We start from the raw sequence: 26,289 nt of genomic DNA, 5'->3' as shown, positions 1-26,289 counted from the left end.
TAACAAAGTATGCATAATTTTTTTATAACAATGAGGATATTTCGACACAAAAGTTGTAGCGTTATTTGAAACGAATACAATGATGTTTAATTTAATGTAAATGTTTTACATATTACACGAATTTTATAGGCTTTAAAATATTGCGGGCAACGTTTACTTTCTCATTCTTCACTCTGATATGGCCAATTTCTAATGCGTACATCAATGATTGACATGTCATATTGTCATTTGATTATAAGATCAAATGATTTCGAATCAGAAATTGACCATATCGCAGGGCCAAAAATGAAAAGATAATCGCCTGCAATAATAAGCCCATAAAATTCGTATAATATGTAAAATATTTATATTAAGTCATACATCATTGTATTCGTTTCAAACAGCGCTATAACTTTTATTGTGTCAAAATATCCACATTATAAAAAAATTGTGAATATTTCTCGTTAACACAGATAGCTTTTGTAAGCAACTACGATGCTCACAATAATAGAGTTCAGTTTAAAAGTCATTTAATTTGATATATTATTTGTTATAGTCTATTTCTTTGAAAAGATAAAAGGGCATGACCACTTTTGATGGGACCTATATATATTGCATATATGAGCACCATTAATTATTATATTTTATAAAACATATATAAATATAAATTTATATTATATTTTTACTAAAAAATTTCTTCTCTTCACTAAAGAGTTGCTTCATGCTTACGCAAACGACAACTCTGCTACTGCATTATAAAATTAAACATTTTTCTTAACATGGAAATAAAGGTATTTCAGAGGTAGACAGTGAATTTATTTTAAAAATTAGGAAGATTATCACTTTTCCCAATCTTTTTGAACGTCGACATTTAATATAACTCGTAGATCAAGTCTTACTGATTGATTGGACTATGATTCGCATATTTCAAAAAAAAAAACGGAGAATCTATTTCATTTTCTCTATTCTAAAGCTACGATATTATATATATCTATTCATATTATTTCGTTGAGTCACAAAAATTTCTTCATTTTTTATGAATTATTGAATAGTTCTTTAAATCTCACAGAAAAACATTATTTTCCAATTCTAAGGCAGTTTACCACCTCTATGATATTATGTAAGCACATATCTATAAGAAAATTAATATAAAAATATAAAATATAAAATGTAAAAGTATAAAAATTATGTACACTAACGAAAAAATTAAATATATGCAAAAGAGATATGTATGTATGTATATATATATATATATATGTATATAATATTAGCGTACCATCACAGCGTTTATTTTAAAGTCGATCATATTTTTCACTTCCGTGGCCATTTCTCGAACAAGGACGAGACCATCCCTTTTCATGACGTTTGCTTCCGCTTCATGATATTTCTAAAATATAACTCATATTTTCTTTTATATCTTATTAAAAAATATATAAAATAAAACTTGCATATAATTTTGTAATATCTTTATACATGATTTATTTAATGAATATATATTGTATATATATATATATATATATATATATATATATATATATGCATGAATGTATATATATTATCTTACTCTCTGTATCTCGCCCATTTTAGTTACTTGTTTACCAAACTCCCATAAATCCACGCCAAACTTCAAGGCCCAGTTTTTCACTCTGTAATAATTATAATAATATTATTAAATTTCAAATACATGCACATTCAGCAAAGATCGAGAAATTTTCAAAAAGAAAAATAAGATATATATATATATATATATATATATATATATATATATATATATATATATATAACAGGGTGTTCCCGGGTTAAATGGCCAAACTTGAAATATAAATTTAGGATCTTAAAACAAGAAAAAATTTTTCTCTAGAAGTATGCTCGCAAACGCTTGATTTAAGAGATATTGACTTCTGAAGTTTAGAACTATAGGAAAGAATAATTTCAAAATGTTTTTTTTTTATTTTTGTTTTGAAGATCGAAGGTCATTGAATGGCTTGTGTTTGCACTGTAAACAAAGCTCCGTCCATTCGCACCAAATAATTGTCAGATCGTTGAATGCTTTCGTTGAATAAACTAGTACAATCATGCCTCATACGTATTCGATTAGTGAATATGTCGATATGGTATATTTATATGAGTTTTGTGAATGCTATTTGGTACGAATGGATTTACAGTGCAAATACAAGCCTGTTAATGACCTTTGATCTTCAAAATAAAAATAAAAAGGAACATTTTGAAATTATTTGTTTCTATAGTTCTAAACTTCAGAAGTCAATATCTCTTGAACGAAGCATTTGCGAGCATACTTCCAGAGGAAACGTTTTTCTTGTTTTAAGATCCTAAATTCATATTTCAAGTTTGGCCATTTAACCCAGGAACATCCTATATATATATATATATATATATATATATATATATATACATATATACATATATATATATATATGTATATATATATATATATATATATATACATATATATACATATATATATATATATATATATATTTTTTTTTTCATGTGTATTACAATTTTAATAAAGAAAAGGGTAAAAAACATATTTATTGCAATTATTAATAACTATTTTTTATTAATTATTTCTATAATTAAGAAAACTAGTAATTAATAAAAAATAATTAATAATAATTGCATATAAATAATAAATATGTCTTTTACCCTTTTCTTTATTAAAATTGTAATATACATGAAAAAAAGCCTCAAGATAAAAATATAAATCGACAGGATATTGTCTCTCAAGCAAAATTTATTTGACAAATTAATTATTATAAAAAAAATTAATTAGGAGCAGTATAAACAATTATATAGTTTGCGCATTTGTCATTTGTTTCTTTAATTCAGAGAAACTGTTTTTTAAGCTTAAAAAGACATAATTATTAAAATTTTTTATATTATATCTTTTCTCATGCTTAAATTCTTTTCCAGTCTAAATCTCGTTTTTTACTCATATATTTCTAGTTTACTCGTATATATATATATATATATATATATATATATATATATATATATATATATATGTCAACAGCAATCAATTAATGCACTTCATTCTTTGCATGCCTTCTCTTGCGCTTTTCGTATAATCTTTCCCTCTCTCTCTATTTTTCTTCGTATCTCTTTTTCTCTCTCCAGAGTCCAACTAATATCTTTTTTTTTTAAACTTTTCCGTTTATATCCCTCTACACTCATTCCTTTCTTTTATTTCTTTCACCTTGCCATCTCATTCTTCCCTTCAATCCTGCATATTCGTTTTTCTTCTAATATAGCTCACATCCTCAACGTTTCTCGTCTTCCTTCTCTCCCTCCCCTCCTAACCACTCTCTCACTCATACTACTTTTTATTCGCCCTCCTTTCCTCCCTTGTGCGCTCCTTTATTTCCCCACCCTGTTACCACATGCTCGTTCTCGCCTTCATCTACCTGATCGCTTTTGCCCTCACGCTCCTTCTATTTCCTATCGAGTTTTGCTCGTCGACCTTTATGCACCCCATCCGTCCGATTTTCCGCGCCACCACCCTATATTTTTTTCACCATCCCCCCTTTCTTCCGTTTTTGTCTTTTAGACTCCTCATGCGTCATCGATGCCGACGATGCACAAGTCTGCCGGATATTTTTTATATCCTTTGTCGTTTAATCACTTAGGTACAAGGAACTTCTTAAGAGCGAACACTTACTCATTATGGGGTATGTCCTCCTCCTGCTGGCAACTCGAGCCTATCCATAACAGAAACAATATCCCAAAGCGTAGTAGTCTGTCGTCAATGCGCAGGAACATTATTTCAACAGTTCGCAACAATTATTTCTCGAATTTCTTTCTATCTCTCCCTTTCTCGTTGTTATCAGCGCGTAGCCTGCATAAACCTCTTTTCCTCGCGATAATTTCGTATGATTGGCGATCGATCGTCGAACCAGGGACCAGGAACCAACGATGTAGTACCGGCTCGACGCCCGTCGATTTAATGATCTTCGCGCATCGTCCATAGGTCGCCACCGTGTCCGGATTTCTTCCTCTCGTTCTTCCTCCGGTTCAATCTCAAGCACATCTAGCCTACTACTCACTAATATCGCAAACTCGTAACCCTCGACCTGTCACTCGCTTGCACGTGTGTACAAATAATATATGTACAAGTCGCAAAATCGGATCACACACAGTGATGAAGCTTCGTCTTCATCCCTGATGTTTTTCCATTTTCGCCAATAGTGATCCACGCTACATGCGCCACGATGACGGGTCCGTCCGTCGATTCGATCATTTCAACGGAAGAAGGCGGAAGGAGGAAGGCGGCGGCGGCGGCAGCGTTCCGGGCTATGTATATCGTTCCGGAACGTGTGCATCCGAAATGTCACTGCCTCCTCCGGAGCCGAGCGCGACCACATGATTTCATTGCGCTTAGCGAAGGCGGCATTTTTTCTCCTTGCGCCTCCGCTGCCGTTGTCGATGACGCGATTTATTCGCACTCACTATCTACCTGGTAATTCGCGACGTCGCGTTGCGCGCGAATTCAGTAGTAGTTCACGCCGTAACGCGCAGAGAACTAGAAAGAATGGAACATGGGTGGTATATACGATAGGGGAGAAGGAAAGGGATAGGAGGAAGGGAGAGAAGGAGAGTGAGAGGGTGAAATGAAGAGGAAGGTCGAACGCGGCGGGAAAGGAGATTGGAGCAGGACCACCTTTAGTGGGCAGAGTAGCACGCGCAAGTGGAAAGGTGAATAGCGCGTAAGGATCTAAGGGGGACGAAATCTATTCGCGTATTTATTTGCGAAACGAAAACCGACGATCATCAAAGTCGACGCACGATTTCGTCACAACACTTCATGAACGAGTTCACTTCAATTTGGCTCGCGCGATGTAAAAAAATCGCGCAGAAATGTGCGGCGTGGCGTATCACGTCGTTGGTCGTGCTACTATCTCCGCCGCCACTACCACCTCCTTTACCACCCTCACCATCACCACCTCCACCTTCCATCGCCATCGCTGCCACCGCCACCTCCCATTATCATCCGCTCTTACCACCTACCACCACCAGCACCTCCGCCGTTGCCTCCATCACCTCCTAGTAGCTCGGCGCGCGCACTCTTTACTATGTCTACGATCTACGATCAACGAGCCAGCTTGTGGTATTTTGGGAGTATGTTTTATTTCAACGGGCAGAGGAGAATTTTTCTACTATTTTTGCAGCAATGTTACAAAGAGTTACAAAGAATAATCCTTTTAATGGAGCACTCATGGCAGCGATAGCAATAACGCCGATAATGTCAGCATGTCAACATGCTGACATTGCTAGACTGGAATCATCAAAATTTGTTGAAACTTTCTCGGCCATTGCGATTCGTTTCATAAAGCTTGGAGTCTCGCGAGTCGCGATATCGAAAGATGGGAAAGGCAAGAAGAGAGGAATGGGGTATATTGCGTGAGAAGAGTATAGGTGGCAGGTGGTGGATACGGAGTACGCAGGAGAAGAAAGGGGGGATAAAAGCGACAGAAGATGGTGGAGGGAGGAGAGGTTGCCCGGCACCCGGCGGCACCGTTTCGTTGGCGGGGGATGGCCGTCCCTTACGCCACGTTACGGGAGTTTAACGTGGCGCAAGCCCGGTATCATTGATTTAACATATATCTATATCTTACATAAAGACAGCGGAGAGCCTTTCCTGACGGCGCGAGGTGAAGTAACATCATATTATACTTGTTCAAGTACGACAGCAATAGCGTTATGCGCCCGGATTATATAACTGGGATGTGAAAAATCTCTTTTTATCGAAGGGGCTATTTAGAGATAAAATTGTTGAGAATCGAATATTTATATGTATAACGAATTCTAGATATACTCGGGACAAGGTTAATTATTTAACCAATTATGTCGATTCTCACTCATTGAAAATAATTTTTCAAAATATTTAATTAAGATATAGTAATGAATGATAAATAAAATTAGTTTATGATATTTTGCAGTCAATAAAAACTTTTTCTCGATAATTCTGAATTTTGCAATTAATAACTATTTAAATATTTTTATATAAGGTAGGTAAATATATATATATGTATATATATACTCATTTTTACTTTGCAAACAAAGTTTTATTCTAACTTTAAGAGATAAAATTTATGCAAATGCTTGTATACACACATACCATACATACATACTTTTATTTAATCGTTTAAAATCAAAGATAATTGATCTTATAAGTTAAAAAAGTTTTCGTTAATTCATAGAATAAACATTAAAATAAATGTATCAGTTGCTATTGATACGAACACAAGACCGATTCCTGAACAAAAATATATAATTTTTATCGATATTAATTTTATTGATTAAGTTTTTTGAATTTGATGAATTTATAAAATAAAGCACAATATATATATATCTAGATTTTGATGAAAAATCTTTTTCTGTTTAAATTTTTTCTTATAGATGGAATAAATATTAGAATGTGCGTTTACTGATGAAAACATAAATGTGTACATATATATCCATATTAAAAATTTTTCGAGTATGTGTACTTAACAGATCCGTTCATGCTGAAGAATGATAAGAAATCATTTATGTAGTTGTAAATCCTAAGAAATATGTAAAATATAAACAAATTCATAGATATTATACTTTAAATTTTGATGTTTGTATATATATAATTTTTATACTGTGCTCTATTTATATACTTCTACAGAAAATGTGTCCCATTTAAACTTTGGCCTATAATATACAGTTCTGAATTTATATGTATGCATATATGTATGTATATATACGTATGTATGTATGTATGCGCGCGCGTATGCGTGCATGCGTGAGTGTGTCTGTGTGTAGGAGCATGCGTGTTACGTGTCTATGTAAAATGAGACATTTTTTTTTTATTTATTTCAATTTTAAAAATAGTGAAAAACTTAATTTCATTTATACAAATATTCCTTATACACATATGTATTCTACCATTTTTTTTCTATCGTAACCACATATAATTATTTTCGTTTTCATTCATAAAAGTATTCGTTCCGCCAATAATGGAAAAAATTCTTGCGCGCGCATAGTATTGTCAAGAATTTTCCAAAATACATCTCTTTGAACATTTCCAACTTAGCATAATGTACAAGTCCCTCGCGCGTATGTAGAAAAACTTATTTATATTTATATTTACTAATTTAAATTCATATATTTAATAATTTAAATTTATATTTACTAATTACATCAATTCATATTTTTATCTAAATTTCATTAGCTAGAAAAGAAGTATCTGAATATATGAATAATTATACACAAACAAATAATGATTATATTATGTCATACAAAATACCAGAAGAGTATTGTATTTTGAACCATGTTTCAAAAGATGTCCAATGTAATTTCTATCCTTTATCAGGTGATAATGTATTGTGATAATGTATTGTACAAAAAAAAATATATGTATGAAATGTTTCTTTAAAGAGTACAGAATTATTTCTCCTATATTTCTTCACCTACAATCTACTGGATTGCATTATACATATCGTCATATACACTTCTTAAGTTATTTAATAATTTTGTACGCAAATCGCAATAAAAATATAAAAAAGATCTAAATAGTGTCACGTGTTAATATATTTTGCCAAGTTTTTATAATTTCCAGTTTTATCTATTGTACGAGAATCACGTGACTTATTATATCGCAATCTGTTAGATATATGTACTGTATCAAGGGATTGATAAAGAGTTTTAAAACAAACTTTATACTTGTTTGTGTGAAATTATAACTTAATTGTGTACAAGGAAAATTAAAAAATTAAGAAAATTAAAAAAAATCATATCTTCTGTTATATTAGAGATGTAAAAGCTTTACAACTATATAATAATTAAATTAACTTATGTTATTCATTGCGATATTACTTCAGTTACGCGCATATTTACGATGGGTCGAAGTTCTTGCTGCGCATAATCCTCTGGCAACGGTAGCTGAGATATTAAACGAACTAACAATTTTGTGACAGATTTCTTTTCATTTTTCTGCAGTAATAACAGATTTCTAGCCAAATGTAGAGTTCTTTTTGCAATTTCGGCTTGACATAATCTAGAAATTGCATTAATATTAAGAAAATTACATTAATATTAAGAAAATAATGGCTGAAAATAATATATATTGGCGTACCTATGTTTAGCAGTTGGACATGGGAATTGATCGATCTTATGACACAAACTTGTTAATCGCGGTTTTAATGCTTCCAACTGATAAGTTATTCCATGGTAATCCGGAGTAGATTTTAACAGATTTTGGATTTCATTAGTTATTTCCATATATTCCCATAAGAGTTGTCCTTGATGTGCCCAACTGTTAATTGTGCTGCTATATTCGGCTGGTACTAGTGGGATTAACAGTGACTTCAAATATTCATAGTTTTCTGAAAAATAGAATAATATTTTATAAAAGTGTTTGGTTGAAATTGATCATTAAAGGGTGACTTTACTGATTTCAATGATAAAGTATGTCAGTAGGCTCTGTTACATTTCTGCTGACAGTCGACATAATTAACAGACTATATTAAATTTGTAGCCTTTTTGTAAGTAAAAATTTGTAGCAGACACTTGGCAACATCTATTCGAACGAGATTTTCTGGTGCAGAAAATCTTTCTGGGATCTGGTGCAGAAGATATCAATTGATGTTTTTTGGATTTTATTTTGCATTCAAAACAGCGGATTGTAATATGGATCTCACTTTGAAAAGTTGGAAACCTACGCAAAACTGTACATTTTTATGGCATTTTCCAATAAACGGGTTTCAATCCGATCACTTAATCACTACATTTTACTATGAATTCAAGTCTTTTATTGGCAAAGACAATAAAATAACGTCATTAATTGCTCGAACAGAGTGATTAAACCTGCTATATTCGCAAACTCCATTAGACCAACTTCATTTTGCGCCCGAAACATTGAATGTTGTGGGATGGACTTTCAACTTCTAATGCTTATAATTTCAAAATTATAAGTTAGCGTTTTAATGTTTGGTCATGTGGGGACAATAATACAATGATATTACAGTGCTCCATAACATGACATATTACGAGATTATTGAAATCGATGAAATAGCTCTCAGTTTTATCATTGTTTGTAATATATTATACTACATTAATGTGTGAAAAAAAATAAAATAATACCATTTATTATAGCATCAGCTGCCAAATGCTCTATAATAATTTCATGAGCTTGAGTCCATTGCTCAGCCTGAATGTAGTACCAAGCTGCTTCACCAAACCTGTAAAAAAGTAAAAATTACCTGAAGTTATGTATATACCTAGAATTTATGTATGTGCGTGTATGTATAATATAGTAGTTTTTGTTTTTTAGATTTATATGAATATATTCTAATATATAGAGAAAAAAGTAGGGTAAAATCGGGTAGACGGATCAAACCGGTACTTCTGTTTGTTCATCATAAGTGCTACTATTTTTGGTTAATTCATGTTATTAGTTACAAATTGATGCCATCATTATTTTGAGATGAACCGTTTTTTTTTCTTCTCTCTCTCTCTCTCTCTCTCTCGAGAGAGAGAGAGAGAGAGAGAGAGAGAGAGAGAAATTCAAAATTTTTGGGCTAAAGAAGATCAATATCGAAACAACAATCAGGACGTTATGAACATTATTTTTTCTACAGAACATTTGTTTCGATAAATGCAGCATTGTATTCTATACATATTAGAGAATATATCATACTAATTTTGATCGTTACTTTGTACGCCGGAATATTATACAGCCGCCGTTATTTGTTTTATTTTCCTCCCGTTGAAAACTTATCACCACCTCATATAATGAAAAGAGGAAAAACTGTTATCCTTTGTCTCCTTATAAAAAGCAATTGAAAACAAAAACTACCACTCAGAAAATGAAACCACTAAAAAAAGTTTTTTGAGACTCCTAAAATTAAAAAATTAAATAAGAAAGTCCTATAACAATGTAGAACAAGAAAATATCTTTTTTTGTCAATAGAATACATCTTTATATTGTATTATGATTGAAATAAATCTAGATTTTGCATGGTGTTTTGCATGTTTTCAAATGGATACCCGGTTTTATCCTATCGATAGGGCAAAACCGGATATTTTGACTTCTCCAAAAAATCTTATCCTGTAACTCAAATATTTTTTTTCAGCAACTAGTAGCTCCATTTTCTGTAGTTTAAGTCCACTAAAGACTAACGGTCAATAAAATTTTTTTTCAATAAACTTTGATTTTTCTTTGATAGGAAGACTTTGATAGGAAGACAAATCCAAAAAATACTCGATTTTACCCTACTTTCCCCCACATTAAGACTCTTTTATTAATACTGAATTATAATGTCTTGCAACATAAATAAAAATAAATAATTTTTTTTTAGATGTTACTATTCATGTTCGGTAATATAAATTAAATATAAATACGCCGAAAACTCTCCTGTTTTAAAAATTCATGTATAAGTCACTTGTATATGTCCTAAATTTTCAGGGTAAATAAATCTTATGATGACCAAGATTTACAATTATTTATTAATTAAATATCAACAAGAAAATTTTTCATTAATCCGTATTATTGAACACGAGAGATTATCAAAAAATTTATTTATTTTGATGTATTCCGTAAAAAATAAAAACTTATATAATTTCTCGTTTCAGTCACATAATTCAAAGTTGCGTTCTAAAATTCATTGCTTGAAGTAGAGTTAGCGTCAGTTTGACTGACCAATCAAGACAAAACATTTTTTTTTATGCTGACTGATCAATCGAATACTCTACTCTACTCCAAGGAGTAAATTTTGAAATACAACGCAATATGGCGGTAATAAAAACATAAAAACCTTAATATTAAATACCTTTTATCGATTCTACTTTTGATGGCTTTAGCTTGATGAATCCAAATTGATGATATACCAAGCTCTTCCTTCAGAAATTGTTCACGTTTCATATATTCCGGAGAATCATCTATTTCAATGTGACGTAATAGCAGATCTTGTACAGCAATTTGTCGTCTAGACGAATCTCGTAGATGCAACATCACGAAAATCGCCCAATGCCAAAGTCCGTATGCTTCTAATTGGGTCGCAAAATTCGTATGCGTTAATGCGGCAACATGATCGGAAAGATGCGTATAACCCAGAGCTACGAGTATCTGTTGTATTAACCAGCTGCCAAAAAAAATATATAAATATAAAAAGTTAATTATATATATTCACCATCTCATACATCAAATAAATTCAGAAAGTTGCACACAAAATGTTTTGATTTTTATTATAAATGATTTTTTCAACTTGATCATAAAATTTATGATCTCTCTTTCTCTTGTATGTTATAACTACTCTTTATTTCTTATATGTTACTTATCGAAAATTATTTTTAAGATAAAATGATTGTATTCATGTAATAATGTTGTAACTTGCTTTGCTTTTATTTCTTCTATTTACCTTTATTTCTTCAATTTAATTTTGTTAAATCTTTTTAATAATTCTTTTTAATATTTTTACATGAAGACGTTTTACAAAAATCTCAATATTTACAACTATATTTCTTTCAAATTTAAATAATATATTTCAACATTATATTCTGATACATTTATTAAAACCACATTTGATTTTGCCTTTTTGTTGTTGATCGTGCTAGAATTAATTATTATACAATTCAACGCTTATTCAATCAAGTAAACAATGTCTTCGATTTTTAAAATTACCTCAGTCTGTAATCCAAAGGATTGGCGGTGTAGGATAACGGATTCAAAAGTTCTCCCAGATCGTGATTTCCTGTACAGTATAATTTCAATAGATGAAAGCAGAGATCGTATATTTGCTTGCCGTTACTTAACTCGGCATCATAATCGTTTTTTCTATATTCTGGTTCTGGTATCGCCGCATATATCTGAGTATACTCTGTCATATTGAACGACGCTTCATAGAGATCCAAAGCGTCTGTGATTGAACATGTCGGAGACGATAAGTACCAGAGATGAATGGCAAAGACCCGCTTCCAATCCAGATCTTCACATACATTGATAGTTCCATGTTTGCTGGAGATGAGCGGTTCACCCGCCGCCAACATGAACAATTTCAGACGATCGATTGTGAGATTCTCGTCTACATCGGTCTGTTGCCACAATGCAAGTTGCTGTTTAATCAGTTCCTTAACTGGCATGCCGCCTCGTAGTTGCGCCATCAACAATGCCAGACAATGATCTCCAGTTTTTCGTGCTTCCTGGCAAGCGTCCTCGAGTTTACAAGCCGAGAGTAGCGATAATATCATTTTCTCATGGGAATTCTTAATTTCACCATCGATATTTTTTATTTCTTGCTCGACCGTTTTCTGTACCACGTTCTTCAACCATTCGCTTACTGCTTCCCTCCTCATCATGACATTATAATGTTCTTCGTTGGCATTACTAGTCATATCCTGATCAGTATATTTTCCCCAAAGCGCCACGCACAGCGTCCACACGATACTTGCGTATTGATGAAAGGATCGTTCAGGGATACTATGATGCTCATCACTGATATTCTCATTCAATCTTTGCTCCTTCTCCGCGAGATCCTGGGCCAATGTACAGTGCAATTGCAACGCTCTATTTGCATTATCGGTCGCTACATTGAAGATGGGACAATCTCTCTCGTGACCCATCACGCAATGATCCAGCTGGATCCTCAAGTGACGTTCTATGCTATCTTTGAACATTGTTATATCGTGCTCGTCACCGCTCAGAATCTGCAGACGTTGAACGATCGCCGTTGATGTAGTATCATCGGCTAAACGACCAGAAACATAATGACTTAGCTGACTGAATGTGCTTTGTAGTTGCACCTTAGTTGCCTGATCTTGCGTGCTTAAGGATAATAATGTCAATCCGGCTCCCCAACTCGGTCGGAACATTCTACCCATCTGTATACCAGTATCGGCAATGCAGCGAAATCGTAATCTGTTTAATCTTGATTGTTTGAGTGGTACAATTTCATAGTGATACTTTAATACACTTGTAATTGGAGTAATTGTAATTGGCGGGATTACTCTCTCGATAATTTCTTGTTTGTTTTTTGCGTTGACGCGCGACAGCTGCTTTTTGCCCGATATAGAGAGTAAATTTTCTTGACTCGTGGAAAACGGTATTTCATTCATGATAATACTTCGCGACATTGTAGAGTTGCACAAAGCTTTATCGTTCTTAATTTCCGTAACATTCGAAAAATAATGAGTCAAAGTTTTCTTTACAGAAGGAAATATATCTTGATTGATTTCCTCGCTCATATCCTCATCGTTTGTATCAAAGAAACTCGCCTTCATAAGTTGTACTTTGTGACTGTCTGTACCAGCGACTCGAGCATTATCACCGACCGGACTGACGGTCATCCGTTTTTCGTAACTATAATCTCTAGAAATGAAAACAGAACGGCCGATCGGAGTATCCCTAGATGGATGAACAACCATTTCCCATTTATCGCGATCATCGTGATCAAATCGAATTTGAGTTTCCCCTAAAAAATTGTTCTCAACGATGTCTAAATGCTTGGCGTTTTCTATCTTTGTGCCACCAACCGTTCCATTAATTGCTCCATTGATTGCATCTTTACTCGTTGCCGCTGATGGTTCGCCAATCTTTCCTTTTTGCAAGGAAACAGGAAACCCCTTCAGTTTCTTCGCTTCCGAAGCTGGTAAAACTTGATTGTCATCTTCGTCCGAATCACTAAGACCGTATTTGGAAAAGTGTTCAACTTTGAATACCCAGGAGCCGGTCTCCGGTCGATATTCGAGGAAACGAGTATCATGCTTCGCAGATACTCTGCGCAATTTTCCCTCATAATTCATCGCGGCAAGTCGCTGCGGATCTGTGATCGGCTCGTGTAATGATTTATCATGAGGCCATACTTTATCCAATGTAACTTGTGCCCTTCGATTTAAACCTTGTCCTACTGGTGGTTTTTTTTCGTCATCGGGATAAATGATCACCTCTTTATGACGGAAGTGAACTGTAATAACAAAAAAATATCATTCAATACAACATTCTACTTAAAAAAAACCAAAATATTTAAAGTTTAATATAATATATAAATAATATAATTTAATATAATATATAAATATAATTTAATATAATGAATATAATATAATTTAATTTAATATAATTTAATAAAATATATAAATAATATATAAATATAACATACAATATATAAATATTTAAAGTTTAATATAATATGTTGCGGTATAATATTTAATTTAATTGTGTAAATGACAATTACACAGTAAAATTGGAATAATACATATTATGTAATATATTATATAACAATTTGCATATGTATAAAAAAACTAGAAATTCTACTAGAAGTCTATTCTATTAAAGTCTCAATTTTGTAAAAAATTTCCTAAAAATTCTGACCTTCCAGATTTTTGTTCAAAGACTCCAGGTAAAAAGAATATTATATTTTAAAGATTTTTTAATGCAACTTTTTAAAATAAGTTGCTTTATTATACTGTACATGTTCTAATGCTTTTTACTTATACAAAAGAAAAATACAGAGTCAGTTAAATTTCAAGTGCTACATTTGCAAATATATTGAAAAAAATGAATAGATTTTGTAAGATAAATATTTTTCAATTGTATAACATTGTATTACATTTTTCATCAAAAATTACAATAAAAAATACATGTACATATTCAATATTTTGTTAGAACATTGAATACATAAATAGAGATAGATAGATATATTTTTAATATATTTTAAACACATAACTCACAACTTGACTTATTGACAGATTATCAATTGCTTACAATATAAGAGCGAAATTATCAAAGATCTTTAAAAAAAAATTCCTTCAGTCTCAATAAAATTAAAAATTCCCTGATTTTTCCAGATACAAAAAAAGTTTTTGAAAATTTTTCATGTTTTTCATGTTTTTCCAAAAAATAGACACTCTATAGATCAATATATCTGTATGACTTACCGATTTCATCAAGATTCAAACCATACACATCGAATGAATCTGGAAAGTAGACATTGCCATAACCCTCGCGACCAATGGTAAAGTTTGGTATGATACATGTCTCGCCACAAACAAAATCGTCTAATTTATCGAGCGGCGGAATGGTATAATAGCCCACTCGTCGTAGTGTAACCTTAGCCATATTTAAATTCCAATTCGATTGCATCAAAAATGAATTTTCATTCGTTTCCTGACTTGAATCTGTGAAAAATAAAAAACAAATTTTTTTGAACTTATTTAAAACGATATACATACATACATACATACATGCATACATACATCGCATGCACGCACGCATCGCACGCATCGCACGCACGCACGCACGCATCGCACGCACGCATCGCACGCACGCTACGCACGCACGCATCGCACGCACGCACGCACGCACGCACGCACGCATCGCATCGCACGCACGCACGCACGCATCGCACGCACGCACGCACGCGCACGCATCGCACGCACGCACGCACGCACGCACGCACGCATCGCACGCACGCACGCATGCACGCACGCACGCACATATATATATATATATATATATATATATATATATATATATATTATACATAAAATTGTTATTTAATTAATTTGAAAATATTTACCTGCATTTTGCATAGTAAGATTCGCAGAGCTTTTATCATCGAAAGTAGAATTTAACGGCATTTCAATTGAATTAATCGTATCGGAATGATTCGTATTTGATGTATTATTATGCGGTCTTAATTCCGCCACCGTATTATTCACTTCTTCGGGTACATTCGTTGCAGAAAATGGCGATCGTTGGGCCTCAAGTAATTCATCGTCTGGAATTTTATTTCTCCGTGGAAGTGTTGATTTCAACCTACAAATGAAAATTCTTCAAATTATTTATATATTTTCTTAATGTTTTTTACAATAATTTTTTAAAAAATTAAAAGATATGAGAAAAGAGAATCTAAAAGATATATGAATATTATTATCTTACCAAGAAGTAGATAATCGTCGATCATTTGCAATTCGATTATTATCTTGACTATAATTTTCTTTGTTATTAACTTCGATGTTGTTACTGTGTACCATATTTGATGTATCTGTTTTATCATCCATGGAATTATTTCTCGCCACAGACTCTCCGTTTTCTATAGGAGACTGAACTGAAGAATTTGTTGCCGATTTTGGTCGTAATACTAAACGTTTTGCATTTGGCCGAGGTTGAAAAGCTTCTGTTAACACAGGATCTTCTTCTTCGAGACCATCAAACAAAGATTTCTAGAAAAATAAGTTATTTATGGCAAAATAAATTATTATTGCATTTAATAAAAATATAATATTTATTAATGCAATTAAAAATAGGCTAAATGCAATTATTTATGCATATAGTGTATTAAAAATGACGGAAAAAATTTAGAAACATAAACTAATAAATAATGTGAAGCTGCGTCCTCACTGGAGCAACAATGAGCAACTTTTTGTTGCTTGTTGTTGCTAAATGTTTCAAAATATTCCGACATATGTCAACTGAAGACAATATTTCGTCCACACTGAAGCAACATAATCACAAGAATATTTGGATTTTGTTCCCATTCCCATCTTCCCATTTGTTGCCAACAATAAGTTGTCCACATTGAAGAAACAAATCAGTTTCATTGCAAATAGAATAATGACAGAAGACATGCTTCTTGCAACTGCAGCGTTTTTTATTAGTTTTATCATATTTTTTATCAGAAGATGCCCATAAACATTTATATTTCTTATATTCTTTTATTAACTTGTCCTATTTTATGGAAGACATTTGTGGATAATGCGACCGTATAATCGCGACTGTATTACTGACAACTGAATGTCCATTGAAAGAACATTTGTTCCTGTTACATCTTGTTGATACGTGTTACTAATTTTCCTTTCATCTTTATCGCTTCGAATAGAAATACACAACAAGGGACAACTTTTGTCGCTGGCAACAGAAACAGAAAGAAACCTCAAAAAACTTTTGATAACAACCAGCAACTTTTTTAAGAAACATGGAACATCAATAAAAAGTTGCTCGTTATTGCTCCAGTGAGAACGCAGCTTTCCATTAAAATTTTGATCAAACACGAGTACGCAACTCAATTGTTTTCAAAATAATGAACAAATTAAATTGAAATTCACCAATTATAGAAGTGTTAGTTTAAAAGATCTCTCTGTGGAACTTTTAAAAAACTGATACTTAATGTAAAATGTATGTAATACACTTTTGTTTTTAACAATGCATGCTTTGATTATAATCAAAAAGTCGACTTTTTAATTTTTATGGTTTCTCATAATAAGTAATCTTTTATGAGTATGTTACTACTTGTTAAACTAAAAAATATTGAAAATTGCGTAGCTAAAAATGAAAGTATTCTTCAATTTTTTTTCACATCATCCTTATGTTCTTTGTAAAGTAAAATTTATCATACCAATTCTATATTTTAACTGTAAGTAAATTAATAAGTAAAATTAATAAGAGAAGTTTCTTTTACTATTATTTGATTAATTTCTCTATGAATCAGAGTGGTCTTCTCTAAATTTTCATGACAAATCTTTTTATTTATTTGTTCAAGAGATTCATTTTTCCAGAAAAATTATTAATTAAATTATTAATTCTTGGAAAAATTATGCAGAAAATGACAATTTAAAGAAAGAAACTTTATTGACGAATTACGAAGATTTCAGTAGAATTAATCCTTCAATTGTATTTGAATTCTATACTAATGGCTTTTTCGTACTACTGGGAAAAGTAAAAACGAGAATTGAGACTTTTGTTTCGATTATCATATTAATCATATTATACTTTTTGATAATTACATGCATTTGAGAAATGCATTTAGCTCCATTTAAACCTATTTTTAATCATTGACCTATATCACTATGTGAAGCCGTTTTGATCGTTTTTAACGTATTTATATTTGAAAGTATTATATTTCTGCGATAATTTTCAATGTTATAAATGTTTTAAAAAAATTGAAAATGTTTAAGTAATTTAGTACATTTACCTTAGATAGTTGTACAGAGCTGACGACTTTAGCTTTGATTTTTGGAGATTTGTTATTAGTAGTAACTCTGTAATGTGGACTATTAAGTACCTTTGATGTTGGATTTGTAGGTTTCAAAAGTTCTTCAGTTTTTCCAGATGCCTATAAAAACAGAAAAATCAAAATGATCACAATAACGTATATTTTTATTTATTTTCAATATAATCATTCTGAACGAGATACAATACTTACTGGTAAAAGATTCTTCAGTAATGGTGAATCACCGAACGGTGCAGAAACGAGAGCTAAGATTTGTTGATGCACTGGTACTAAACCGTTTGTTTTAGTTTGATTAGATACGATTCTAAAAAATAAATGTTTATTCAATTTACATTTACATACAATTATAAATGCACATAATAAATACCCATACATGCACACACACTTTTAAAAAATACACGCAAATACAAAATATTCCACACTTTGCAACTGTAAGTTTAAGGATACATTTCTGAGCTCAAATAAGAAAATCTGAAAATAAAAATATCGATACTTTTTAAATAAGAAGTGTTTAAATCTGATAAAACAAATAGGTAGTCCAAAGTTTACATTGACAGGTACAGTACATATATCTCATAATGACACAATAAGTCTTGTTCTTGTGCTTGCCATTTCTTTATGATACTAAAATTATTTATACATATAATGTTGCTAAAATGTTGTACTGAATAAATCATATTTAAACACAAATGACTGGTATATACTGTATATAGAAATAATAAAATTAATATAAAAATAATATAAAAATATTATATATGTATATGTATATATATATATATATATATATATATATATATATATATATATATATATATGTGTGTGTGTGTGTGTGTGTGTGTGTGTGTGTGATTCAGAACAATCGTTCGTTCTTAAAAAATCGCATTTCTGAATAAATTCTAAGACAATTTTTCCTTTACAAAAATTTCGTCTGAAGCTTAGTTTTTAAATTATAAAAAGAAATAGTTAGCGAATTACAGGACGAGTACGGAAGGTAGACGTGGCAGCGCAATTCACCATCCGATACAGGAGTTCGCTACTGCTGATCGAGTGCTACAGCGCTGTTGCGTCACTCCTATCTCCTACTCATCCCATAATTCGCTATTTCTTTTTATAATGTAAAAACTATGCTTCAGACAAAATTTTCGTAAAAGAAAAATCATCTATTAGAATTCATTCAGAAATATAACCTTTTAAGAACAAACGATTGTTGAATCACCCTATATATATATATATATATATATATATATATATATATATATATATACTATTTTTTAATATACATTAAAAAATTGATTTCATTAAACTCAATAATATGCAATGGACAAATATATTCATACAAATGCAAACATTTAATAAGATTTACTTATTTCTATCGACAAATTATATCCATGCAATAAATTATACTGATGTAAAGAATAAAAACAATTTTAAGTTAAACATGTAGTCTTATATGTAGACTTAAAAAAAAATGTGTTTATAGAACTATTTTTTTTTTAATCTAATTTATTAAATTTAAGAACTCTTCCCATTTAAAAACTATTAGTCTCCATATTTTCAGCTTTGTTGAGATTTTCGTTTGATTTGAGCTCAAAAATATGTACATTAAAATTATGGATGCAAACTGTAAACTTTATGTATATTATACATATATGTATATATGCACATTAGTACAGATAATTATTGAAAATTTAAGCAATTAAAAGATTTCTCTAATCCAAATAAATAAAATCTATTTTAAAAATAAATGTGTAAGCATTGTATTACCCTCCATTAAGCAAACTCATTCCTGTCCCAGACATCATGTTAGAGCTTGTTCCAAAGGTAGAAGATCCAAAAGTTCCAGGATTGTTAAAGGTAGTATTACTTCCAGTATTTCCAAACAAACTACCTGGTTTTTGTTGTCCAAATAATGACGAACCAGTATTTAAACTTAAACCAGTATTTGTGCCTGCATAATGTTAAGATATTAATAAAGTTGGAAATTAAATAACATGTGTTAATTGAATTAAATTAAAGTATATACATATGTAGTTACCAAGTCCAGTTGAAGATGCAGGTGTAGTTCCAAAAGAAAATCCTGATGTTTGTCCAGCTGGTTTAAACGATGAATTAAATAATGAGGATCCAGTGTTGGAAGCGGAATTGAAGCCTGTATTAGTTCCGAATGTGGAAGGTGCAGCAGCACCAAATGTAGATGTTGTTCCAAATCCAGTCGTATTAGTTTTGTTACCAAATAATGGAGTAGTAGTAGTATTATTTGTAGCCGCTTGACCAAAACTAGTAAAACCGGTACTAGTCGATGTTGATGGAATATTAAAAGCAGACTTGTTTTGATTGAATAGTCCAATACTCTGCAATAAATGCATAAAATATGAAAATAATTTTGGTTTTTACATGCAACTTTTTATATGCAACATGTATATTACCTGATTAGGTTGTGTGGAACCAAATGCAGATCCAAAACCTGTAGTCTGTCCGGTATTAATGCTACCAAATCCTGTACCAGCAGTATGGTTGGTATTGCTAGTACCAAAAAGCGGCGTCGGAGCAGCAGCTATAAATAAAATTTTGTACTTTATATATTTTGTATGTATTGCTTTGTATAATTTAAAATTTTCATATTTTATATTACAATATCTCTAATTAAAAAAAAAAAAATTATTAATAAAATAAACAGAATTACACATATATCCAAAACACAAAAATTTAATATTTTCAACTTTTCAATTATGATTAACATTAAAATACAGGGTACTCCATTTTATTTTAACTTTTACACTGTAATATCTCAAAACTTGTAAATTTTAGAAGGAAACTTTTTAGACAAAAGTTGTTTGGTTCTAAGAGAGAAAGAAAATAGGAATAATAGTTAAACCTTGAGTGATGTTAAGGTCATATCAAGGTCACATTAAATTTTTTAAATTGAAATCCCTCTTTTTTATTGTCTATTCTTGTAATCCTTATCAAGAAAATTTCAAAAGATTCTAACAAAGTATTTTTTCATTAAGTATATTTCGAGTTATTTTATAACTTATTCTGACATATTTTGATGTAAAATATAAAATATCTCATAAAATATTTAATTTTCGATAATCTTACCGTAATATATTGAATAATGAGATGAATCAATTGGCATAAAGAAAATAATTGTTTTTAAGAAAAATTAATTATTTTCAATATATTTTTTTAACAATTATTTGTTTTTTTTACAACAATTGATTATTCTGTACATAAAGTTATATTAAGATTATCAAAAACTAAATATTTTACGAGATATTAGAATCAAACAACTTTTGTCTAAAAAGTTTCCTTCTTAAAACTTACAGGTTTTGAAATATTATAGTATGAAAATTAAAATGGGACACTGTATAAAATACTAAAATATATAAAAATTATTAAAAATATTTATTAATATAATTAATCTATTTTCCGAGATAGATAACATGACTTACTACCAAATGGTTTTGTTTGAGTGTTAGTACCAAACAAGTTTGTGGTAGGTGTAGAATTGAATGCAAAGTTATTGGTTGTTGTAGTCGCTGGTGTTCCAAAATTAGTTATAGGTTTTCCAAATAATCCGGTTGATCCAGACTGACTCGTGGTACCAAATCCTGCAGCCATTGACCCAAATCCTTTGACAAATAAAATAAGTTAGAACTCCTATTTTATAAATATCGATCATAAAAAGTATATAAACATAAATATTTTATATTATATATATTACCTGTTCCACCTGTACTAGTACCAGCTGCGGTATTAGCAAATGGCGATGTCTGTGCTGATGTTCCAAAAAGTCCGGTTTGTGGACCTGTTTAGGAAAAATGAGAGAAAGAAAAAATTCAATATATATTCTACTTTTCTCATTTTTTCACAATTATTAATTTAATTATTTGAAATATACCTTTCCTTCCTACTTGATAATCTTCAAAACGTAATTCTTCATATGATTTTGATTCATATTCCTTCATAGATGCAATACAACAATGACGTGCAGAAATACTATGTGATATTCCATTTTTTGACATAGAATCAGTTGTAATGACAGGTGTAAATTTCACTACAGTACCAGTTGGTACAGTAGTATTAGTATTGCCAAAGCCTGTACAGAAAGAAATCAAAATATAATCTAAACTTTAAAGATATTATTGTTATAAATTATAATTATTATTATAAATATATATTGATATATAATGTATATTTCTGTAATACCTATTAATACATATTATCTATTTAATAATAGTATTTGTAATAGTATTTACCTGCAGTTGTGCCAAAAAGATTTGTATTTGTAGTAGTGTTGCTTTGACCAAATGGAGTAGTTTGTTGTGTATTTTGTTGTGGTTGCCCAAAAAGATTAGGGCCAGATGTTGTACCAAAACTGAAACTGCCAGGTTTGTTTGTTTGACCAAATGCTGAAGTCCCTGTACTTGTTCCAAAAAGATTTGTGCCTGCATTTTGCTGAGTACCAAAAAGATTAGTACTTGTGTTTGTTGTCCCAAAGCCTATAAAAGTAAAAATATAAATAAGATTTTAAAAATATACTCAAATATTATATATATTATATATATATATATATATATATATATATATATATATATATACCTATCAAATATGATTTACATTTATTATTTATAGTCTTGTGTGTACAATGCTAGAACAATCCGAATTCTCAGACCGAGAAATGTGTAGCCAATCAATTTGCAGTTTTTATGGAAAAGCGGCAATTTTATTGGCTACAAATTTTTCAGACCAAGATTCCGGACCGAAATTCTAGCATTGCAGACAAAAACTTAAAATTATTATTGATTCTATATTTTTAATCCAAATTTTTGATGCCACTAATATAATAGACATAAATCATTTTGAAGGAACCATAAGATAAAAAATAGTTTTAAATCAATTTGAATTCTTTACATTTACAATTTGTTATATATATTTCAAAATGTAAATGATTAATAAAATTTACAAATTCAGGAATTATTATACTTTACTATAAAATCTTTAATTTTTTTTATGGAATTCTTTCAAAATTCTTCAAATCATTGTTAAGTATATTTTTGTATAAAATATATAATATACACAACTGACATGTTTTGAATACACGAGTGTTTGGTAAAGATTTCTAGTTGTACATGCAAATGGAACAGTTCATAAATTGCTACCTCCAAAAGATGGTTGAGTATTAGTTGGCTGCCTAAATGCTGGTGGCGTTGTGGTATTGCCAAACAAGCCACCTGTAGTAGAACCTGTGGGTTTAGAACTAAAGAGTGATGAAGTATTGCTACTACCAAAAACAGGTGCTGCACCACTACCAAAACTTGTTGTAGTAATGGGTTTACCAAATGCAGACTGAGCAAACGGACTGTTTTGTGTCGCTGTACTAAATCCACCTAAAAAAATGCATATTTTAATAAAATCTTCTTTAATGAAATTTCTAAAATGATATCTATGTATCAAATATACATACTGAATGATGTATTTCCAGTTTGTCCAAACATATTTTCAGTCAAGTTATGACAAAATCTTGCTTAAGCAATCTAAAATCAAATTTATTAGATTAAATTAATCCTATATAAAATAGATCTTATGTATTAATGTATTTATATCAAATAATTATATTTATTATAAAAATTATCTGCTCTCTGAAACACTAAAAGCTGTCAAATCAAATTAAAACTTTAATATACAATAATCTTAATAATTAAATGTTTCATTTGTTAATGCTAGTTATTAACATAAAGAAATTATAACAAATTTTTTGAATAATGTAGTTTGATAATGTATATACTATACTAATAAATATATATATGTATATATATATATATATATATACATAAAATATACATATATATATGTATATACATACATATATATATATATATGTATATATATATATATATATATATATGTATATATATATATATATGTAAAATATAATTTGGTAATATATATAATTAAATTGTTAATATATTTTGTAATACATAATTTACAAAATCTGAGGGCATTTTAAAATATTTAATTAAAAAAAGCATATTTTCATCTCTCTCTCTCTCTCTCTTATCATATTCTTTCCAATTTTTTTAATATTTAAGAAAAAGGACAGTTTCAATATATATTGAATATATATTATCAAATTATATTATTTGTAAAACTCGTCGCAAGTATTTTAGCATACCTCTCACATAGATTTAACATATTTATTGCTAAATTATTGACTAACTGTCTTATGATATATTATATGTATATTATGTAATTACTAAACTACTTTGCAGGATTATTTACTACATTTAATAACAATAGAAAAGTATAACAAACAAAAATACACATTGGTATAAATAAATTCATATATTTTTATTTATTAAAATTTTAAAAATGATTACATATGCATATTATGATGATACTAATACAAAATAATTGCATATGGAACTATATGTGAAACATATGTGAACAAAGTCAGCTACAATATGCTTGGCGATGAATGTGTTAAAATTCATATACTTTATTTTTAAAATTTTTTAAATGTAATAATTATATACAGTAACACAATATATACTAAACTTTAAAAATAAATATAAATACAATATTTATATCTCTTCTAAAACATTATTCTAAAATGTTGCAGTGTGAAATAGTTACATATTATGCTTTATTAATGTTTAAAAAGAGAAATTTTATAATTCAAATTAAATCAACGATTATGATTTATAAAATCAATTTACAAAACAATTTATATCATATAAATAATGAAGTGATTAGTCTTGTCTATCTCGTCTATGTTTGTTTAAATATTAGCAAAATACATTTCGAGATTACGAGATACTAACAGTACTTGTAAATAAAAATATCTATCATAACAATATTGTGCGTATAATATTGCTATTAAAAAAAAAAAAAAACGTAAACGATAATTTTTTCTAATAGAAATTCAATTTTTACGTCTCAAAATCTATAAAATATCTTCATCAAGAGCTACAGAGATAAGAATGCGTAATACGCATTTAACTCTTACTTTGGTTATAAACTTGTTATCCTAATGTCTTCTATTGTTAGAGAAGATTACTTTAGCAGAATATTCGATTAGGTTGTCATTTTCGGTTGCGAATGAGTTTAAAAAGTTTTTCACTTACCCGTATAATAAAATTCAGTTGAATTCACGCATGAAGTGCGTATATCTTTTCACGATTATCCCGCAAATTTAACACACAAGCAGTTGTATGTACGCAATTACACAAAATGGCATGCCCAACAGCCCAACAAACTTCCATGCAATGTTCCCAGTTCTCACATCATTTTAATAAAGGATACACATTGCTTATCTGGTGATGGCTTTAGGAACGCTGCACCAACTGAGTTGCGTTCTAAAGCGGGGAGCACACACTTTTGCATAAGCGCATAACAATAAGCATAAGGAAATTGATTGGTTCATTTTCTTATGCATATATTTGTGGACCAATCAATTTCTTTATGTTTATGGTTATGCGCTTATGCAAAAGTGTGTGCTCCCCGCTTAACACTTTTTTTAAATAATTATGTGCGAAATCAATTGTATTTTGTTTGTAGATGATTGTAGTGTATTAATTTTCGTTTATTAGTTCATAATTAATTTTTAATTAATTATTTAATTGTAGACCATGAAATTAGCCGATATGTACTATAAAATTACAAAAATAGATGTGAAATCAATTGTATTTCGTTTTTAGATGATTGTAGTGCATTTATTTTTGTTTGTTAGTTTATAATTAATTTTTAATTAATTATTTAATGTTTGAAATATACCAAAGTACATGGACAGAAAGCACGCGCACATACACACACACAGGGGAATGGAGGGGATACAAGGGGGGCCTTTGATCCCCTTCCCGCACCCTCGCCCCCGATAGGCAGAGTGGACCTCGCTTTACAACTTACAAAATACATGCTACATTGTAAAATAAGGTCTACCTTGCCAATTAACGGGGTAAGTGCGGAAGGGGGGCCGAAAGCTCCCCTTGCACCCCCATGTATGTGTGTGTGTGTGTGTGTGTGTGCGCGCGTGCGCGCATGCTTCCTGTATGTACTTTGATATATTTCAAACTTTAAATAATTAATTAAAAATTAATTATAAACTAACAAACAAAAATAAATGCACTACAATCATCTACAAACGAAATGCAAACGATTTCACATTTATTTTTGTAATTTTCTAGTACATGTCGGCTAGTTTTATGGTCTACAATTAAATAAATAATTAAAAATTAATTATGAACTAACAAACAAAAATGAATGCACTACATTTATTTACAAACGAAATACAATCAATTTCACATTTATTTTTGTAATTTTA

At 30.3% G+C, this 26,289-nt stretch overlaps 2 protein-coding genes across 3 annotated transcripts in view; both read right to left on the bottom strand.

The window, feature by feature from the left end:
• Positions 1-5,967, bottom strand: part of LOC126852232 (voltage-dependent calcium channel subunit alpha-2/delta-3) — a 77,129-nt gene extending 71,162 nt beyond the window's left edge. For both annotated transcript variants that reach the window (XM_050596802.1, XM_050596803.1), the window contains exons 1-3: positions 3,659-5,967; positions 1,544-1,625; positions 1,256-1,366 (exon numbers count right to left, since the gene is read on the bottom strand). In XM_050596802.1, the coding sequence (XP_050452759.1) occupies positions 1,256-1,366; positions 1,544-1,625; positions 3,659-3,759 (294 nt within the window). In that variant the 5' untranslated portion in view covers positions 3,760-5,967. The remainder of the gene's footprint in view (positions 1-1,255; positions 1,367-1,543; positions 1,626-3,658) is intronic.
• Positions 5,968-6,810: 843 nt separating this feature from the next.
• Positions 6,811-25,238, bottom strand: LOC126852226 (nuclear pore complex protein Nup98-Nup96). The gene is made up of 20 exons (XM_050596784.1): positions 25,094-25,238; positions 23,434-23,503; positions 23,129-23,356; positions 22,226-22,468; positions 21,868-22,065; positions 21,691-21,774; positions 21,419-21,598; positions 20,393-20,520; positions 20,002-20,317; positions 19,731-19,914; positions 18,159-18,270; positions 17,928-18,068; positions 15,896-16,179; positions 15,534-15,772; positions 14,893-15,132; positions 11,645-13,922; positions 10,794-11,105; positions 9,106-9,203; positions 8,099-8,348; positions 6,811-8,020 (listed from the first exon to the last, which is right to left on the bottom strand). The coding sequence occupies exons 2-20, from the start codon at positions 23,462-23,464 to the stop codon at positions 7,825-7,827; spliced, it is 5,742 nt and encodes a 1,913-aa protein (XP_050452741.1). The 5' UTR covers positions 23,465-23,503; positions 25,094-25,238; the 3' UTR covers positions 6,811-7,824.
• Between the last annotated feature and the right edge of the window lie 1,051 nt (positions 25,239-26,289).

The sequence above is a fragment of the Cataglyphis hispanica genome, chromosome 10, assembly GCF_021464435.1.
Source record: "Cataglyphis hispanica isolate Lineage 1 chromosome 10, ULB_Chis1_1.0, whole genome shotgun sequence".
In the NCBI taxonomy this organism is placed as follows: domain Eukaryota; kingdom Metazoa; phylum Arthropoda; class Insecta; order Hymenoptera; family Formicidae; genus Cataglyphis; species Cataglyphis hispanica.
This window is presented reverse-complemented; position numbering and strand designations above follow the sequence as displayed.

Coding starts and splice junctions, on each gene's coding strand:
- LOC126852226 (XM_050596784.1), bottom strand. CDS start 23,464: ATGTTTGGACAAACTGGAAATACATCATTCA. Junction 20,318..20,392: donor GTTCCACACAACCTAATCAG/GTAATATACATG, acceptor CATTTATTGCAG/AGTATTGGACTATTCAATCA. Junction 11,106..11,644: donor CCTTTGGATTACAGACTGAG/GTAATTTTAAAA, acceptor TTTTTTTGGCAG/CTGGTTAATACAACAGATAC.